The 20,679-nt window shown below is 34.0% G+C and overlaps 1 protein-coding gene across 4 annotated transcripts in view; it reads right to left on the reverse strand.

Annotated features, from left to right (window-relative positions):
• Positions 1–20,679, reverse strand: part of LOC150104343 (ralBP1-associated Eps domain-containing protein 1-like) — a 485,081-nt gene that overhangs the window by 347,245 nt on the left and 117,157 nt on the right. For all 4 annotated transcript variants that reach the window (XM_090396932.1, XM_090396933.1, XM_090396930.1 and 1 more), the window contains exon 5: positions 11,968–12,125. In XM_090396932.1, coding sequence (XP_090253058.1) covers positions 11,968–12,125 — 158 coding nt within the window. The remainder of the gene's footprint in view (positions 1–11,967; positions 12,126–20,679) is intronic.

Genomic DNA, 20,679 nt, shown 5'->3' on the forward strand with positions numbered 1-20,679 from the left:
CGCCGAACAATATCTAACTCATGCCACATTTCGCTCTGTATAATACAGAGCGAAATGAACCCACATGGTTTCATTTCGCTCTGTATTATAACGGTTCCTGCATGGCTTGTTTTTTAGTAATATAATAGTTCATAGGAAAACGAATGACTACTATTTGGGTTTTTTTTGGTCAAATTTATTTTAAAACTAAGTTATACCAACTAGCTTCACCAACTGTGGCTGTTGGCTTCATCAGGGTGAAAGATGTATAAAAACAAGAACACTTAAACGCTAAAAACTGTTTACACTAAAACCATAAAATAAACTGAATACAATTGCATTTTTATTAAAGCAGAAGAACGCATACATCACACGCATAGCGCGTGTATGATCTACTAGTTATTATGTAGGAACGTTCTGTAGTTGGCAGCAAAAGTTAATTCTGGCATGTTAAAAGATCTAATGAGGCTTTTCCAGATCTCAGGCAAAACCAATCCTTGGTTTCTATTAAGGTTTTGTTCTGAACGAAGAACTGTTGTGGCTTCTTTTATAATTCGGGAGCAGAAGTCCTCTTCATTATTTTGTGAAGGAGGACTTCCACAAAAAAAATTCAAAAATAACTGTTTTATCATCGTAATAGTTCATGTTTGCTTTAATGCATTTATTTTTATGTATTTTAAATCCAGAAGAAGCTTAAAGTATTATCGTAAAAACTAGTGGCTTCATTATCTTTATATAACTCAGTTTATTTTATAATTTATAATAGCTTGAACTTTTGAATCAACAAATGGGAAAAAAAAAAATTTTTTTTTTATTCATTACAAATACAAATAAAATGTGTTACAATCATGAGGAGAGCTAGATCTATAAGCCATTAGGGTCCAAATTAAAGTGAACACACTCACACATGCATTTGTGTGCAACCTTGAAGACTTTCAAAAATATTACAAAACATTCCAAAAAGTATAAGATGCATAGGCACCTGTAAAAAGATTATGTAATGGATAAATTTTGGATAGCAGATTTTGATTCAAAATCTGGAAGCATGTTGAAAGTACTTAAATTAATTTTGGTTAAAAAAAAGTGAATGTGTTACTTTTTTTGTGTTGCTTTTTATTTCTGGAGGCTACTAAAAAGTTGGTAATGGAAGACAGATACTATAAAAGGAATAAGAAATGATAACAATAACATGAAACATGAAAATTGAACATGTTCTATATATTTGGGTTAATTACATTGAAAATTGCTAAATGAAACAAATGACAGAACAGTGGTAGAAAATATTCCCTTTATGCTGACTCATGTGCATATTATAAACAATTTTGTGCAAGTTTCAAGTATCAGACTCAATGTGTGCCACAATGAGTCTGAACCCACAAAAAGCTTGTGGCTTTTTGTTCACAACAGCGAAAGTTGCAAGCTACAAACTCTTAATCTAATGGCAATGTTGGTATTACTGTTTCAACACATTTGTCCAGCACTCAAATTTAAAGAAATTGGAATGTTCTTTTCCACTCTAACAGTGACATTAAAGTGGAAAAGTGAGTTTGACAGACTAAAACTGCTAACATAATATTTCTCATATTAATGTTGCAGTTTTTTCATCCAACTATACCCTTTAAAACTGGAGGCATTAAATTAAATATCATGAAAAGTATCTCCGGTAGAGAGTGGGGGAGCTGATGCTAAAGCCTTAAAAGTCAAATACACCTCTATTATCTGAGCCATAATGGAATATGCTTCACCCATCTGGATGCAAACTTCACAAACCAGTTTAGACAAGATTATATTTGTCCTGATAAACATTCTTATATTTGTCCATATCACTATTTGATATTTCTTGTCATTTAAGAACATTAGTGTTGAATACTATAGCTACTCCTCCTTTTCCCTGATTGTTATTGCTGATTATAACATTTTGTATTTATTGATTGACAAGATCTAACCAGTCTGACTTTTTTGTTTCAGTCACCCCTGTTATGTTGATTTGGTACTTATCCAATTCTTCAGCAGCTCCATTTCTTTGTCATTAAGGTTTATGTTGATAGTATTGATCGTGAACTCTGGTGATGTCTTAATAAATGGTCATCTTATTTATTAGAATTTTTAAGCCATGAAAGTTGCTCATTAGAAATTTATTTATAATTAACAATTCCACAGAGATTTATATATACTTAATAAATGAAATCTCTCTCATATTACCATGTTAAAAAAGAAATGTTAAATTCATAACAAAAAAAAAAAAAGAAAAAGATTTTTTAAAATATATGAAATTGGCAATAACAATTAACTCAGATAATTATTCAGTTTTTATTTTAAATGATATAATAATAAATAGGGGAATATGTATTTAAACACACACACACAAAAAAAAATCATAAACAAGCATAGGTTTTCCTGATGAAATCAGCAAAAATTACTTCACAGTATCACAATAAAAAGGAAATATAAGATATCTAACACAATAATGCCTTCCATTTCCATAACATCATTCAATAAAATTGTGGAACTACCAATGGTAACCATCTCCTACTTATATATTTTATAAGAATTTTATATTTTATGAAGTATAAGTTTTATGTATCTGGTATGAAGTGGAGCTGTTAAATACAATTACTATTCAGTTGCAGAAAATATATAGTCATACGTGTTAATAATGCACTCAATGGTTGAAATTGGGTATATTACTTGAAATTCGACAGAATTATATTTGGGATTTTCTATATAATTAAGGCAGTTTCACAAATAAAATTCTACTGAAAATCCAGCATGTCACAGATATTGAAAACTTTGTAAGCAAAAAAACCACAATATATGGTCAAGCAAGTTCCTGCCCAATATGAATATGTTAACTTGGGCAGTGAGCTAGTTTGTATTCAAATTCCTTTCCTGCTGCAAAGGAACATTTTCCTATTTAGAGATAATGCCAACTAAACTTAGGCAGTAGGTGACCTTCCTTGCCTCCTCCATTCAAAGATATGGCAATGACAGTAAAACAGTTTACTGCCAGATAGTACACAAGATCACACACCTGATATAATGCATCAGAAGGCTTCTTCTAGCACAAATTTCACCACTTATGCTGCCATATTGTGCCTAGTGGGAAAGATCAGTATTGATATGTATGGCCGATATGCAAAAATTCACCAAACACGACTCATTGAAAGAAACTTACTGAAAGGCAATTGTTTGAAAAAAAATTAATTGAATAAACAACAACTTATCAACAGGAAGTTTCTCGAATAAACAATTTCCTAAAAGAGAATTCATCTCAAACCAACAATTAATCAAAAAAAAAAAAATAATAACAATTCATCGAAACTATAAATCACGGAATGAGCACTTTACCAAATAATGAATTATAAAGTTGTAAGAAACTTTCTCAAGCAGCATGTGAAAGAAGGAACTCGAAGTCAAAGAGTGATAAATTTGATTATAGCATTAGAAGGTGTCTCAGTTAAGGATGTGACTGTTTCTGCCACCAGCTGGTGACAGTGATCAAAGTAGCCCAACTACATGGATGTCCCAATCGGGTCAGGATTACATGCTGGAAAAGAAAAAGCCATCAAAAGCCTGAAATGCGGAAAGGCAACAGGAGTATGATATTCGAACAGAAATGCTGAAGTACGGAAGTATAAAAGTCTTGCAGTTCAGGAGGCCTGGACAGAGGGACGAATTCCAGATGATTGGAATAGAGCACTCACAGTATCCATCTACAAAAAGGGAAATAAAACTGAATGTGAGAATTAGAGATATTACTTGAGAAAGAGTGGAAAAGGATTGTGGAAGGGAAGCTTGGTGAAGAACAAGCTGGATTCAGGCAAAATAGAGGGTGTTAGGAACAGATTTTCACTTTGCAACAAATAGTTGAGAAATCTAGGGAAGATAACAAAGATCTGTACTTAAATTTTGTAGATCTGGAAAAGGCATATGACAAGGTTCTAAGAGGAAAGCTATGCAACAGTTATATAATGTCAATGGGACATTATATCAAGCAATACTTAGTCTTGATTTGAGTTCTAAGTCAGCAGTTAGAATTGAAGGAAGTACAGGAAGATGGTTTAATGTTAAATCTTTGGTGAGACAAGGATGTACATTATCTCCTCTGTTATTCATTATCTATATGGATCACATTATGAAGGAAAGTGGTATTAAACATGATATCAAAATTGGAGATGTTAATGTCAGCTCTTTGCTTTATGCGGATGATGTTATACTTCTAAATAAATCTGCTACAAGTCTGCAAGATTCTCTGACTAAATTGAATAGCTGTTGTAATAGATATGGTATGAAGGTCAGCAATAAAAAGACAAAGACAATGAAAATAGGCAGAATCATTGAAAATGTCAACTGCATTGTGAATGGAGAACCTACAGAACAAGTAAAACATTTCAGATACTTAGGTACAATTTTTAGTGAAGATAGTAAATTAAATATGGAAATAGACAATATAATCAACAAAGCTGGTAAGGTAAGAAGTCAACTGAATAAATTTATATGGAATAAGAGAGAAATTAGTCAAAATGCTAAAGTAGATGTATACAAGACAGTGTCCAAACCAATTTCAACTTATGGATCTGAGAGTTGTGTTAGAAATAGAACACTTGATCAAAGACTAGAGACTACAGATGATTCTTGAGAAAGATTAAGGGAGTGAACAGATGACATCAATGGAAATATCATATTAAAAATGAGGATATTAAGAAAAAACTTAATATTGTTAACATCCAGGAATGTGTTAGCAGAGCTAATCTTAGGTGGTATTGTCACTTAAACAGAGGGGGGAGAGGAAAGATCAGCAAAACAAGTGTTTTCTGCCAGATTTTCAAGAAAACGACCAAGATGTAGATGGATTGATACAGCAAAAAGTGCCTTAGAAGACTGCCTTCTGTCAAGACTCCAACATCTGATAATGTTGGAGTCTTGACAGATAACAGATGAATTTGGAGGAAAATTGTTGATAGGAAGTTAGTAATGATGTAAGTTCTTCATGTAGTACTATCATAATATCCTGTACACCCCCTTTAGGATACATGTCAGGAATTTGATGATGATGAGTCACATAGCAATAATTGCAAACACAACTCAAAGAATAATTGCAGCATTGAAACTATCATTCACATATAAGGATATGAAAGTTGCTTTGCCTCTTTACAAGGCCTTGATACAATTGCACCTGGATTACCATGTGCAGATTTGGTCCCTGGGGTTATGAGAGTATAAAGAAGCTGTGGAAAGGATGCAAAAAAGATTTAGAAAGAGGAGGATATCAGGATTATGGAATATAGATTACAGCAGATTGAAAGAATGTAGATGGCAGAAAGAGGGACAACATGAAAGAGGTTTATAAACTTTTGAGAGGACATTATAAAATATCAGTTGATATTTTATAATGTTTTATAATATTTTATAATGTTCTCTCCCCATCTTCCATATAATGGAAGGTGGGGAGGGAACAGGAGAGCATCTGTTGAAGTTAGTTTGTGTGTAGTAAAGAAAAGGACAAAAGTTTGATTTTTCTCTCACAGAAGCGTGAAAGCATGGAAATAATTTGCCTGGTGAAGTAATGAGAGCATTCAGTGTGAATGAGTTTAAAAGAAGATACGATAACTGGTATAGGTGATGTATTGTCCAGCAATTGCTGCTGCTCTACAGAAAAGCTCTACTCCAAAGTTCAACAGATTGCCACAGCAGTTCTACGGTTCCACTGTCATATCTAGAAGCTCTTCAATAGACTCGACAATAACAACAACATGCAGACGTGTGCCAAGTTCTTCATTCTTTTTAGAAAAATTATCATTTCAGTCTGTATATGTATATTATGTATTTTAGATAATAATATGAAGGGGGGAAATATAAAAAGTAATATTTATTTGAGATTAAACACGGTACTTTTTCTAGTCACTTACATTAGGCCTACATGTTCCTTATATAATATATAAGGAAATAAAATATTTTTTTCCAGTTCTTAGACTATGGTCCATGGTACATTGATGAAATTTTTTGTCTAGAGATAAAGCTCCATCTACACAATGAGATAGTAGTTGCCCTTATAGAATAATATTCTACAATACAACAAAATAATTATTACAAGTCTCAACCACATACATGTGTTGTGTACATCTTGGGTAATATTAGAAATTGTTACAGAACCTTACACGATATCTCACAAGAAAATTACTCCCTTGATGAATTATGAAAGGAATTCACTGAAAAATTATTGGCAAATTGTTTTTCAGTCGATTGCTTTTGCAATGAATTGTCATACAATGAAATAGTGTTTGTTTATTTGACAAATTGCTTTCATTTTTGGTGAATTGCCATTTGGTAAACTTTCAATTAACACCATTTTTGAATGAATTTTTATGGAACCATGTATGATCTTGAGATTATATTATGGTACAGACTTGATATGAGGTGTCAGTCAGGACTTTTTCAGCAATTTATTATAGCACACTATTTATTAGAAGTTATGTCAGCATTCTCTATAGTGAGAAATACAAGAACTTCATGAGAACTGTTTGTCATGGTACTTAGGCGAACAATAATAGTTTACATTAAGTAACTTTGTTTCATGTTCTTGGTATGAATTCAAAAGGAGCTGAATTCTGCACTTTGTCCCAATTATCCCTTTGATGTAAATCACATATCCTGCAGAACTTACAATGCATCATATTATAGCATTTACAAGTACAACAAATGTACAGGATGATATACTCAGCAGTCCATCAATGCACATGATTTCCTGCCATGCCTAGATGATCATCTGATCAAACTTATTAGTTCGATAAATATGCCTCTTTCTTAATCAGTTACTAAGCTACAGAAATGTATAGGTACTGTTTATTATTAGTTAATTTATATTTTACAACAGACTTCTCTCTTATCATAAGTATTTTAATTATACCCATCATAAATGTGAACATTCATGTGTAAATATTATAGGATAGTAGGATGATATATCATTTGCTATGATACACAATGTTGCAAGACACATGCATAATAGCACAACTGTAAATTATTAATAATTAATTCATTTGCTTCTAACGTATTTCTATTTCACAGTGATACTTTTCCTCCTTTATATGTGCCAATCATTCTCGTGTAGTTCACTATCAATATTAGTACACACACATATATATATATTTTTTTTAATGTTGGGCCCATACATGAGAGGTTGGTTGATCAACGTATCGTACATTAGTACTGTATATGGGAAGTGGATTGGGAAAGGAGAAACTTGTTTACATTCGATTTAAAAGCCTGCATCTTCTATTCCTTGGGAAATACATCAGAGGGAAGACAGTACAGCAGTAGCAGGGATGAAGGAGGAGGAAAAGAAACTTGTTCTGTGAGTTTCAAGGTGTACAGTTAAAGGATGTTGTGTGGCAGCTGTATGTGTTCCAATGGGCTTAATACAGAGTAGGGAAATTATTGATTCTGTTTCAGATGAACATTTCCCATGGAAATATTTATAGAATATACAAATTGCAGAGACCAAACATCTATGTGAGAGTGAGGGGAGCAAGTTGGTAAGAAATGGGTCATTCATTTATCAGTCTAATTGCTCTCCTCTGTATTGAGTCAAGCATTTTGAAGGAGCTTTTAGGAGTCCCACCCCAAATGTGAGAACAGTATTCAATAGCTGGGCAGATTTGCGATTTGTATAAAGTTAACAACTGTTTAGAGGTGAAGTAATGTCTTGAGCGAAAGAAAAAACCTAGTTTTTTGGAAGCAGAGGATGCAATGGTTGTGATGTGTTTATACCAGGAAGATATCAGGGTAATTCCGAGAAGGTAAATCAAATCTTGTCTGGGAATTCCAGTGTTATCAAAAATAATGCTGGGGGAAAATGGTTCTTTTTTGTAGAAATAAGACAGAACTGGGTTTTACTAGCGTCGGAGTTAACAAAGTCATCTGAGTCCCATTGGAGGATGGCTTGGATGTCAGAATTAAGGGCAGTGGTGGTTGATGCTCTGTGGGTTGAAGTGAGTTGTGTAGAGTAGGGTTTGTCAAATGAAAGGGAGAGTGCAATGTGCTGTCATCTGCAAAACTGTGTATTGGGTTGGAGGTCAACTGAAGTAGGTCATTGATAAACAGAAGGAAGAGGGCCAGTCAGAGAACTGAACCTTGTGGGACCACAGCATTAGTTGGATGGTGAGAGGATAGGGAGCCGTCTACATCACACATAGTGTGTGTCCAGACAGGAAGCTGGCAAACCATCTGCAGAAGTCATGGGACAGTCCAATGATTGGAGTTTGCTTAGTAAGACTTTGTGCCAGAACCGGTCTTTAGAGATATCAAGTGCAACTACTTGGGATTTGCCAAATTTCTCCATGGCATTTGTCCAGCGATGGGTGACGTATGAGAGTAGATCTCTTGTTGATCGGCAGCGACAGAATCCGTACTGGTGGTTGCTTAATAGCTGGGTGCCTTCAAAGTAGTGTAGGAGTTGAGAATTGATGGTTTTTTCCATCACTTTAAATAGGAATCAGGTGAGTGAAATAGGATGGTAGTTAGATGGCAGTGATTTGCACCCCTCTTAGGAATGGGTTGAATATAGACCAATTTCCAGGCTTTGGGATATATACACCAGTGGAGTAACAGAGTATGCTGCTTGTACATACTCTGTTACTCCACTGGTGTTACTCTGTTACACCAGTGGAGTAACAGAGTATGTACAAGCAGCATAGGATAGGAGCCAGTCAGGTGCACAGACCTTCAGGACAATTGGAGAAATGCCATTAGGGCCAGGAGACTTTTTTGTGTCTAATTTACAATAGGTTTCTGATTTCTTTCTAGCAAAAGGATATAGGGGACACTGTATGTTGAGCAGTTGAAATGACTGGGAGGGAATTTGCCATGGTCCATTATGCGTGCACTGGAGGCAAAGTGTGAAGCCAGAAGATTAGCTTTTTCTGTGGGTGATGATGCACCTGAGCCATCTGGGTATGATAGGGGTGAAAATAGAGTAGGGCAAAAGTTGTGTATGCTTGATTTTTCATTTGTACAGCCCCTTTGCACATCTTTTGGAGAACTAGGGTTTATTTAGATAAGGGACAACAATTCAGAGTAGTGTGGGGAATGTATGTTTCCATGCCAGTGAGGATTACTTTGGCAATATGTTCAGTGCATATGTTTGGATTGGAAGACTGGAAACAACAGTCCAACCAATGGAATGAAGCATAGTAATCTCGGGGATTGTCCCACTTGGCACTGTTACTACTCTTGTGTGGGAGTGATTGTAGTGAGTGTTGTTGCATGGGGGAGGAAATGAGCCCTAAGATTGTGGACAGAATTACCCAGGGGGACTCACTACATTCACTGCATATCTGGAAGTGTCATTGGTAAGGAAGAGATCTAAAGTATTTGGGGAGTGGTTTGGGTTATCTGGTATTCTGGTTAGCATGTGAACAATTTGTGTAAGGTAATTAGTGATGGCAAATGTTTCAGCATCTCTGCCTGCAACTGGAGTCAGATCCGTATAACTGGAGGAGGAAAGCCAGTTGGTATTTAAATCTCCTAGGAGGATGATTTCACTGTTAGGAGAGTAGGACTAGAGAAAATCATATTTTAAGGAGAGGAAATTAAAGAGCTTACAGTGGTTAGTGGCAATAGGAAAGCGATAGCAGATGAATTTGACTGAGTGGGGAAGGGATATTTTCAACCAAAGAAGGTCAAAGTTGGGCGATTCTAGGTTAGGTGCCCTCTAGCATGGTATGTCAGAGCAGAGCGGATATATGTGCAGATGTCACCATTGGGTCGAAAGGAGCTAAACAGTGTGTAGTTTGGAAGGTTGAGATGGATAGTGCTGGGGGGGAGGGTCATATTTGAGTTTCTGCTAAAAAGCATAAGTGGAGTTTAGTGGACTGCAGATGGTAGTGGACACTATTAAGTTGGAGTTGAGGCCACGGATGTTAGTGAAGTGGACATGCAAGGTTCTGTGAGGCATGTATTTGACTGCAAGGGTCTTGCATGTTTCCTATATATTTACATCTTAATTTAAATATACCAACCAAATATAAGAATTCTTCCTAGACATATCCTGAAACAAACTCATCTCTTTCCCCACAGACAGTTTTGGTTTCAATCAATGCACATAATGATTTGTGGCATGCTCATCAAGAGAATGTACTAGGCAATTCTTGTGTCCCATCTCAAAACATGTCTTAAATGTATTGTTAGTCTGAAACCTGATGATGAAATTGATAGGTATCATTCCAGACACTAGAGTGACTGATGATCAGAATGGTGAGGACTGTCTTTTCTCACTGAATTGTTCAGCATAAATGAAAATGAATTAGCTGTTGCACTGATATTTGTAAACTATGATGTACATAAATCACATGAATCCTAACTATATGGACTTTCTGAACACGTTTAGATACTACTTTGGTTTTTCTGCAAATCTATGTCACTACTGTTTTCATTTACATAAAAACTAAAGAAACTAGCTTGGTAGATCTTTAGAAATATAGGTTTTTCTAATCTGCTCTTATGAAAGAATATGATGTATTATTATTTATCAGCTTCCTACACTACCAGACGCATCTTTAAAGCAAAAGTAAAGAAAATAATCATGATTAATCATCATGAATAGACTGGTTAACTTTCCAACACTGAAAAAAACCTCTGCAACTAAAGAAAGTTCTTATGATTTCTACACAAAAGTTTTTGAAAACATTATAATATTGGCATCTTGCTTAAAATATCTTGCCAAAATGGTTGAATGGATCTAAGCGAACACTCATACGAAGTTTCAAAAGCGTATTAAATATGAAGATAATTTCAGAAAAATTCTAGTTATATGAGAATGGCAAATTGTGAAATACCTTTTTTTGACTCGTATACCAGCCAGAAATGGAACATCACTTACCATAAATGGTTTAAAAAATTAATTTGGTGTTTCATGACCAAAGAGTATTCTTCTCCTACCATTGACCATAGCCAATAATCCATGAATTTGAGTCGTTCTGTAGATGTCTTGCTCCCACCCGTAGGGATATTTATTCACATTTGGCTAAATCTTTAATATTCAGGTAAATATTTCCAGTTTCATGCCAAGACATGTAACCAAAGAAAGTAATGATCCAAGACTGCAAATTTACAATCTTAAACTCCTGTTTATGCTTTGTCAACTATCCCTGCTACTTCAGTCAAAGCAAAGAGTTTGCAATTACTTGTTCATTCATAGCAGCATCATACACACCGAGTAATAAGACATAAGCTTCCGATGTCAGGAAACCAGAGCAAACAGTGAATCATCATCTACTGGAACAAACTTCAACTCAACATCTAGAAGAAAAGGAACAAACACAACCCATCAACCAACCAATGAAAAGGAAATCAAAATTGCAGAAGAAATGGAAAAGTACCACTTGGACATATTTGCTATTACTGACACAAAGAAAACTTAAACAGGTGAGAAACTACTAAATAATATTCATGTAATAACAATCAAGAAAAGGAGCAGCGATAGCATTCAACACTAAACATGAAGATAAATTTAACTGGAAGGCAATTTCAGATAGTGTTATCTGAACAAATTGAAAATGGGTAAATGGATGATGAAACTTCAGAGATCTTCTAAAGAAGTGGTGGAATTTTTCAAGTCATTAGTTCAGTTTTATCAGTGTTATAACACTAATTATCTATAATCATTCCGGTTATAACTTCATGAGAAAACACATGGCTAGGTAAAACAAATTAACTTTACTATTTAAATATAGTTAAATATTATTAACTATGTTTATTTGCTAATGAGCTGATAATGTGGCATGATCACCAAAATAAGCATGCATTACACAGAAAAAAAGGTAAATAATGGACTGGAATCCTACAGTCCTAGCTGGTGCTATCAAATATATTTGATTTTATCCTTAATGTACTGCAAACTTGATAAATTAAATCAAATCAGTGAAACACCTGTGTGAATTTTTTGGAATTCTGAAAAGGGCATTTACTGACTTTAATGCTAACAAGAATTACCTGTGATTGGTGGACTGGAGAAAGTTCTGTCTCGCCCTTTGCATTTCCCTGTCTTTGTGTCACAGACATAGATCTACTATGTCCTAACTTAGGTGGTGGAGGAAGCTGTCCAGTAATCTGATTTGAAAAACTGCCATGTCTACTCTCAGCATTTGAAGCTTTTAAAAGGAAATATTAAATGACAGTTATAAAAGAAAAAAAAAAGCTTTAATTAACTATTTTATAATACTGTTACAATACAATATCAGTATTGTTTACTAATATGACATTTTTAAACCACTAATTTCATACTGCAGATGCATTTCAACTTATCCATTAGATTCCGATTGTGTTAGAGAAAAAATATTTCAGTAATTTGGATAAGTTTTAAATTAATTACACACCACCACCAACTACTAACAGATTATTCATTTAAAATTCTAAATTGAAAAACAAATGTTCAGATAGAACATCTGATAGAAGTTCTTTGAAAGAACAATTAGATGTGTTTCTATCAGATCATCACCAAAATCATCAAGAAAACACCAAACAGTGATCCAAGCTAAATGAAATAGCTCTTATTATGCCATTTTGATTTATCCAAGAGAATTCGGTTTATCTAATATCAGCACAAACAGTATTCATCTCCATTTATATTTAAGTTTAGATTTTGTGAAGGAAACACAGAAATGTTCAAAAATTGAATTACTCAATTACCAATTTGGCAACATTCTCAACAACTTAATTTTAAGTAAAAAAAAAGAAACTAGTCTAGACTTGAATCAAGAAAATTTTTTAAATATTTACAAAATAAAACAATATTTAAAATGATTAAAACTATTATACTATATATTTTCATGCAAGTATTTTTGACTATTGCTCTTATTCAGGGCTGAAATAAATAGATAAACAAGTGTGAAGAGGAGCTCCAAGTCACCAAAAGCAAAGAGAATTAGCCATAATAAATCAATGCTCATGGGTCCTATGCCCGTTTGGCATCTGATGCTATTTTCACTATTTTATCTCATTTATATTATATAAATGAGTTGTTTTGAAACTGTCTGCTAACTCTTGCAGACTCTTTCAAAACAACTCATTTATATCATCTAGCCACTTTTATATGGACTATCGTCAATTGATCTTAATTGATAGTCATTATTTCTTATGACAGGACACACCTACAGAATTTTTGATTTTTTTTTTTTTTTTTTTTTTGCTTTCAATCCTCCTGCAAAGTAAGATATGTCCTACCATAACAAATAACGTTTTGATTCATGGACAGTAAAACTTTTGAAGTATGGCTAATAATATCAATTAAAGAATAAAAACCCACAGAATATAGTTGAAATGAGGCTTCTCTCTTTAAAGAAATTACGAACTGCTTCCATAACCTCAATGCAAAACCAAATGAAATTATACTTGCAGCCAAAGGGAAAATAGAAAGTTGAGGTATGGACAATAGTAGTTTTTCAAATATATATGATAAGGATCTTCTTATAACAGGGAATCAAATCAATTTGTCAAAAACAGACCTTTGATTTAAACGTTTCTCAACAGCAGAAAAAATGAAAAACATTTAGTCTTTCTTAAATTTAGATATTTTGTAAATATATCTGGATGAATCTGTTATTGGTTACAATTCCGTTATTAGTATTTTCCATCTTATTTATTTTCCATATTATAGTTTATTATAACATGGTATTATTTTAATAAGTTATTTAAATGTGTTTTCTTTTTATTTACCTTTGTATGCTAGAAAGAAAACATTTCATGATGTAATTCCTCCCCCTTGGCTATTGATCTCTTGCTCAGTTATAAAAGAAATTTATTAAAATAAGAAATTAGAACATAGATTTGTATATATGAATTTTTAATATTAAAATTTGTGTTGTATACCAATAGTTATGAGAAACCAGCCATGCTGAATGAAAACTTGCCATGCAGGTCACAAGCCTGGATAAATGGGGAGGGTTGAGCACGGGGCTAGCAACCCAGTCTCAGAGAAAAAAATTTGCTATGCAAACCAAAACCTTCCAAAATGTGATACCAGATGAAGAAAATAAAATATAGATTGCCATGAACATGAGGCACCTCTGTGAAAGCCGTTCTGCGGAAGCAGAGATGCAGAAAAAAAGTGACAGTTACCTTAGACTGGGATGTTGGAATGTTAGAACCATGTTTGAAACTGGGAAAACATACCAAGTCTCAAGATTTCTAGAAAAATACAGATTATAAATAATGGGATTAAGTGAAATGAGATGGATAGGAACTGAAAAAAATCAAATTAAACTCTGGTCACTACTTAATCTATTCTGAGAACCAAAATACGAATGATCACACAAAGGACTGGGTTCCACTAATGGAGTGGAACCCAATATTGGAAAGAATACTAAACATTAGATTTAAAGCTGGCAAGCAGAACACTACAATAACTGCTATATATGCTCCAACAAATGATGTGATCCAGGAAGAAAAGGATAACTTCTATAAAATGCTACAGAGAAGCATAGAAACAATAAATAAAAAAAAAGATATGCAAACTTATAATTGGAGACTTTAATGCTAAGTCACTTTAATGGAGGAAATAAATGATAATACTAATAAACAAATTATTATGGGAAAGTATGCAGAAGGAGAAATAAATGAAAATGGAGAGTTACTTATAGAATTTTGTATGTTCAACCAGCTTGTAATAGGAGAGAGTCTCTTTCAACATCAAAAAAATACATAAATAGACATGGATAGCACCAGATAGGAAGACAAAGAACCAAATAGACCATATACTTATAACAGGGAATTGGATGTCAGAGTTAAAACAGGAGCCAAGACATATTCAGATCACTTTCTCCTAACAGCTACCATAAAAGTAAAAATATTTAAAAATAAACAAACAATGAACAATAGGAAGAGGTTTGAAACTGAAAAACTCAAAAACAAAGAGATTAGAAATAAATTTATAACTCTACAGGATAAATGAGAAACTCGAAAAACGAGGAGGAGATAGCATAGAGGAAAAATGGACAAAGATTAAAGACATACTAATTAGCACGTTAAAAAAATATTGGGATTTCAAACCAATACAGACAAAGAATGGATATCAGAAAACACTAAATTAAAAATAGAGGACAGAGACAGAATAAAAGAGAAACTGTTACAGACTGGCGAACATGATGAACAAGAGCAAGCAGAAAGATATAAAGCAAGCAAGAAACGATAAAAGAAAATATATAGAGAATCTAGCACAAGAGGCAGAGGATGCTGCATATACAAACAATACTAGAAAGCTGTATGATATAACAAGGAAATTAAGTGGAAAAAGAAATAAATGGATAGTTCCCATATACAATAAAGAAGATAAACTATTATTAAATGAAAAAGAATAAATAAATAGATGGGCTCTCATTGAAATTTCAAGAAACGACTGATGCGACCAGAGCATAGAATTGAATGAACAAAATGCATCGTTGAATATAAATTAGAATAAAATAACAAAAATAGAAATTGCAAAAGAGCAGATAACATACCAGACGATATTATATCCCTTACTAAATGAGATATGGCAGAAAGAAGAGTGCTGGGTTACTAGTTAAATTACCCAAAAAAAGGGAACCAATCTGAATGCAAAAATTGGAGAGGTATAGCATTGCTGAGTGTTATAAGTAAAATACTAGCAAGGATAATATTAGAAAGAATCAAAAGAGAAATAGAAAAACAACTAAGACCACAACAGGCAGGATTTAGAGCCAAGAGATTATGTACCGACCACATTTCTACTTTACGAATTATCATAGAACAATCATTGGAATGGCAGGTTTAAATTTAAATATAAACTTATATTTAAATTTCATCAATTTTAAACAAGCTTTTGACTGTATAAACAGATCTTCCTGTGGAAACTACTTAGATATTATGGACTCCCAGAAAAAATAAAAAGAAGAATGTAAAAAATATATGAAGATTTTAAAATTAAAGTAATACATGGAAATACCCTCTCAGAACCACTTAAAACAAAGATAGGAGTAAGGCAAGGTTGTATCCTCTCTCCTACTATGTTTTTAAAAGAAGCTAATTATCATAGACTAGGAATGAGAAAAGTATCCAATGGAAATACAGGATTACAATGGTTACTTAAAAACCAACTCTGCAATCTAGATTTTGCAGATCTGCTTACTTGCACAGAAACACCAACATACAGAACAAAAAACTAAAAATACTATTAGCATCCTACATAAGTTTTTCTTAAACAATGATGTAGGATGCTGAAGTAGGGAAACCTTGAAATAAGTTATGTAGATCAAATGTGTGCTTTCCATTTTTGGCTGTTTCTATACTTGTAGAAACAGCCAAAAAAGTTGGTCTTAGGATAAATAAAAATAAAACAATGTTGATGAAAATAAATGCAAAGCAAAATAAACAAATAACGATAGAAGAAACACCGCTTAAAGAAGCAGAACAGTTTATATACCTTGGTTCAATACAATAAAAGGAAGAATTACTGAAGATATAAATAGAAGGAAACAGCTGGCTTATTAAACTTTCAACCAACTTAGAAATATTTGGAAAAACAAGAACTTGTCTATAAAAACTAAAATGAGAATATTCAATTCAAATGTAAAGGCAATACTAATGTATGGATCAGAAATGTGGATGTTAAACAAAAAGATAGTTAACAATGTCCAGGTTTTCCTAAACAAGTGTTTAAGAATGATAATGGGAATATATTGGCCAAAACAAATATCAAATGAAGAACTATGGCAGAGAACAAACAAGAAACCCACGTTGTAACAGATACATGAAAGGAAATGCAGGTGGTTGGGGCTTCGATGAAGAAAGAAGATAAAATAATAGTAAAACAGGCTCTAGATTGGAACCCACAGGGTAAAAAGAAGATGGGGAAGGCCAAGAGAAACATGCAAAAGAACAATACTGAAAGAAATAGCAAACATTAATAAGAACTGGAACCAAATAAAAGCAGAAGCAAAAAACAGAGTCTGGTGGAAGACCTATACTTCCAGGTGGAGTGAAGAGGATTAAGTAAGTCAGCTTGTGCTCTTAGAGAATACACAGGAAAAATGTAAAAAAGTAAAGCTCTGTGTTAAACTAGCTAAAAAAAAAGAATGGGAAGACTTTCGTAAGAACATAGAAAATAAAAATCAGGAAAGAGGCAAAATATTCTGCAGGCTATTGGAAAAGCTTTAGAAATGGAAGGAAAGAGTACTGTAAAGGGAACTACAGATCATAAAGGCAACATGAAAACCGAAGATAAAGATATTCTAGATGCCTGGAGCAAATATTTTGAAAGACTTAAATGAAACAAGCAGTGTTAACATGATGCTAAAAAAACTCCCAACAGGAATACATTTTCATACTTGAAGCAGAAAAAAAATCAAAAATCTAAAATGTGGAAAGGCAGCTGGAGTAGATGATAGTAATGCTCAAATATGGAGGTATAATAGTTTTACAGTGGCTGCATTGTATACTTCAGAAGACCTGGTCAGTGAGTCGAATTCCAGAGGATTGGAGCAAAGCTTTGAGATTACCCATCTATGAGAAGGGAAATAAAACCTGAATGCAAACTGAGCAAAAAAAAAAAAAGTTCTATGACATGGTTGCCAATCTCCTTCAAGGAGATGACACATGAAAAAGATGAAAACAGAATGTGAGAATTACAGAGGTATTTTCCTACTGAGTGTGCCTGGTAAGATTTATGCAAGTATACTTGACAAACAGTTGAGAAGGATTGTGGAAGCTTGGTGAAGAAAAAGCTGGATTCAGGTCAAATAGAGGTGGTCAGGATCAAATTTTCACTTTAAGACAAATAGTTGAGAAATCTTGGGAATATAACTAAGATTTGTATTTCAGTTTTGTTGATCTTGAAATGGAATATGACACGGTGCCAAGAGGAAAGCTATTCAAAACACTACAGTTATATGGTGTAAATGGTACATTATATCAAGCAATATATATAGTCTCAATTTAAGCTTTTTATTTAAGATAATGTATACCCTTGTGCAAAAAGGGTTTACATTATCTCTGCTGTTGCCATCACCTATGTGGATAACATTATGTCATCATCAAATTCCTGACATGTACCCTCAAGGGGGTGTACAGGATATGGCAGTAATACATGAAAAATTTACATCATTACTAACTTCCTATCTACAATTTTCCTCCAAATCAGTCTGTTACTTGTCAAGACTCCAACATTATCAGATCTTATGTTTCTATCGTCTAAGGCACTTTGTACCATATCAATCCACCTATATCTCAGTCTTCCTCTGGGTCGTTTTGCTGCCAACCTGGCAGAGAACAATTGTTTTGCTAATCTTTCCTTGCCCATTCTGTTTAAGTGACTATACCACCTGGGATTAGCTCTGCTAACGCATTCCTGGATGCTGACAATATCAAGTTCTTTCCTAATATCCTTGTTTGTAATATGATATTGCCATTGATGCCATCTGTTCATGCTTCTAATCTTTCTCAGGACTCTCATATCTGCAGTCTCTAGTCTTTGGTCAAGTGTTTTACTTCTGACACAGCTTTTAGATCCATAAGTTAAAACTGGTTTGAACACTGTCATGTATACAGCTAATTTAGTGTTCCGACTAATTTCTCTCTTATTCCATATGAATTTATTCAATCGACTTCCTACCATACCAGCTTTGTTGATTCTGTTGTCTTTTTCTAGTTCAAGTATGGATATGTATTCCTGACTGTATGCCTGCTGAGTGTTTTTTTACAACTGTGCTATCACTGCTTGTTTCATTTAGCAATTTTTCGAAGTAATTACTCCATACTTCAAGGATATCTTTTTCTCCTGTTTTCATGTCACCTTTATCATCTCTAACTCCTTTTACAGCACTCTTTCTTCCATTTCTAAGCTTCTTCAACAACCTCCAGAATATCTTGCCACCTTCTTGATATTTATTTTCTATATTCTTGCCAAAGTCCTCCCATGACTTTTGTTTAGCTAGTTTTACACAGTGTTTAGCTTTCTTATATTTGTCTGTATTCTCTAAGAGCACAATCTGATTTATTTGCCAGGAACTTTTGATATGCTTTCTTCTTTTCCTTCGCTGCCACTTTAACTTCCTGTGTCCACCATGGAGTGCTGATTTTGCTATTCGTGCAGACAACCTCACCACATGTCTCTCTGGCTGAATCAATCAGGGTTTTCTTCAAGGCTTGCCAATGAATTTCCAAGTTTTGGTTCGTGTTCTCAAACTCTTTCATTTTTTCTTCAATAATCTTTGTGTATTTCGGTCTACAGTTCACATCTGAGAGCTGCTCAACTTTTGTTTGCATTAAAACTTTCTTACATGTTATTCTTTTCAATATGAAATTCAATTTTATCCTGCTCAAGACTAAATAGTGATCACTTCCAATTTCAAATCCTCTGTACACTGGTGTCCTGCACCAGGGAGAAAATATCACTATCAACAATAACATAGTCAATGAGACTTTTCTTATTCCTTGCCTCTTCTCTCCATGTGAATTTGTGCACATTTTTATATTGGAACATGGTGTTAGTAATAACCAGTCCATGTCCTGAGCAGAAATCCAACAGATATTTGCCATTATTATTAGCTTTGCTCTTTTCTCCAAATTTTCCCAAAATATTTTTGTATGTCTCACAATCATTTCCTACTCTGCTATTTAGATCCCCAACAAGGACCAACTTTTTCTTTTTCATTGTGTCAGATGCTTTCTCTAAAGCATCAAAAAATTCTTTCACTTCTACCTTAGTAGAACCTTCTGTGGGACCATAGGCACCAATAAGTGTCACAGTCCAATTCCCCATTCTGATATTTGCCCACATCACTCTACTTGAGACTGCTTGCCATTCAAGAAGATTAGCCTCGTATTTTGTGGTGAATATTATGGCCACTTAGGTCCTTCTTTTCCTTGATTGTCATTGCCTGAATATAACATTTTGTATTTATTGCTCAGAAAGATCTCACCAGTTTTTGTCTTTTTTGTTTCAGTCACCACTATTATGTCGATCTGGTACTTATCTAATTCCCCAGCTAGCTCCATTTCTTTGCCATTCAGGCTCCTTATGTTGATGGTACCAATCTTTAACTCTGGTGATGTTGAGTTGGGGTAAGTTTTCCGATTTGTTCCAGTATCTGACTTTTCACTGTTCACCCTGGTTCCCTGAAGAAAACAACAGGGTCTTGTTTAACAGGGCGACGCCCCAGCTGGCATGAAATTTTGTCATGTTGTACCACCATTTTGTATTGTGGTTTAAGCCAATAAAAATACAATGTGGTCGGCTAAATCCCAAATTGCCAGCCCATCCTCGTTCATTCAGTATCCATGTAGATACCGAACAGGGTGCACCATGAGAAGGTGAGGATTGGACATTAGGTCAGAAGCCCTGGTCGGTTCTCTGCATTCCTTTACAGGCCATGTGGAGGTCTCCTCTCAGTTATACAGCTTTGACCCTTAAGCAACTCCCAAAAAAAAAAAAATAAATAAAATAAAAAATACCTACCTTTTCCAAAAACCAGGCTGTCCTGTATAGAGGATCCAATGCTGTCTGCCCACTTTGACAGGTGATTTCTAACTAGGCTTTATAATTTGCTGCACTAGTCTTAGTTTCACTCTTGTATCCCCCCTCCCCCCCATCCACGGTCAACCCAAGTACAAAAATATTAAATGGAAAATTCCAGAAATAAACAATTTATCATTGAATAGGTAAAGTGGATATTACATCCAAGATAATTTTAA

The sequence above is a fragment of the Typopeltis vanoorti genome, chromosome 8, assembly GCF_054136105.1.
Source record: "Typopeltis vanoorti isolate ZY-2024b chromosome 8, IOZ_Tvanoo_1.0, whole genome shotgun sequence".
Taxonomy (NCBI): domain Eukaryota; kingdom Metazoa; phylum Arthropoda; class Arachnida; order Uropygi; family Thelyphonidae; genus Typopeltis; species Typopeltis vanoorti.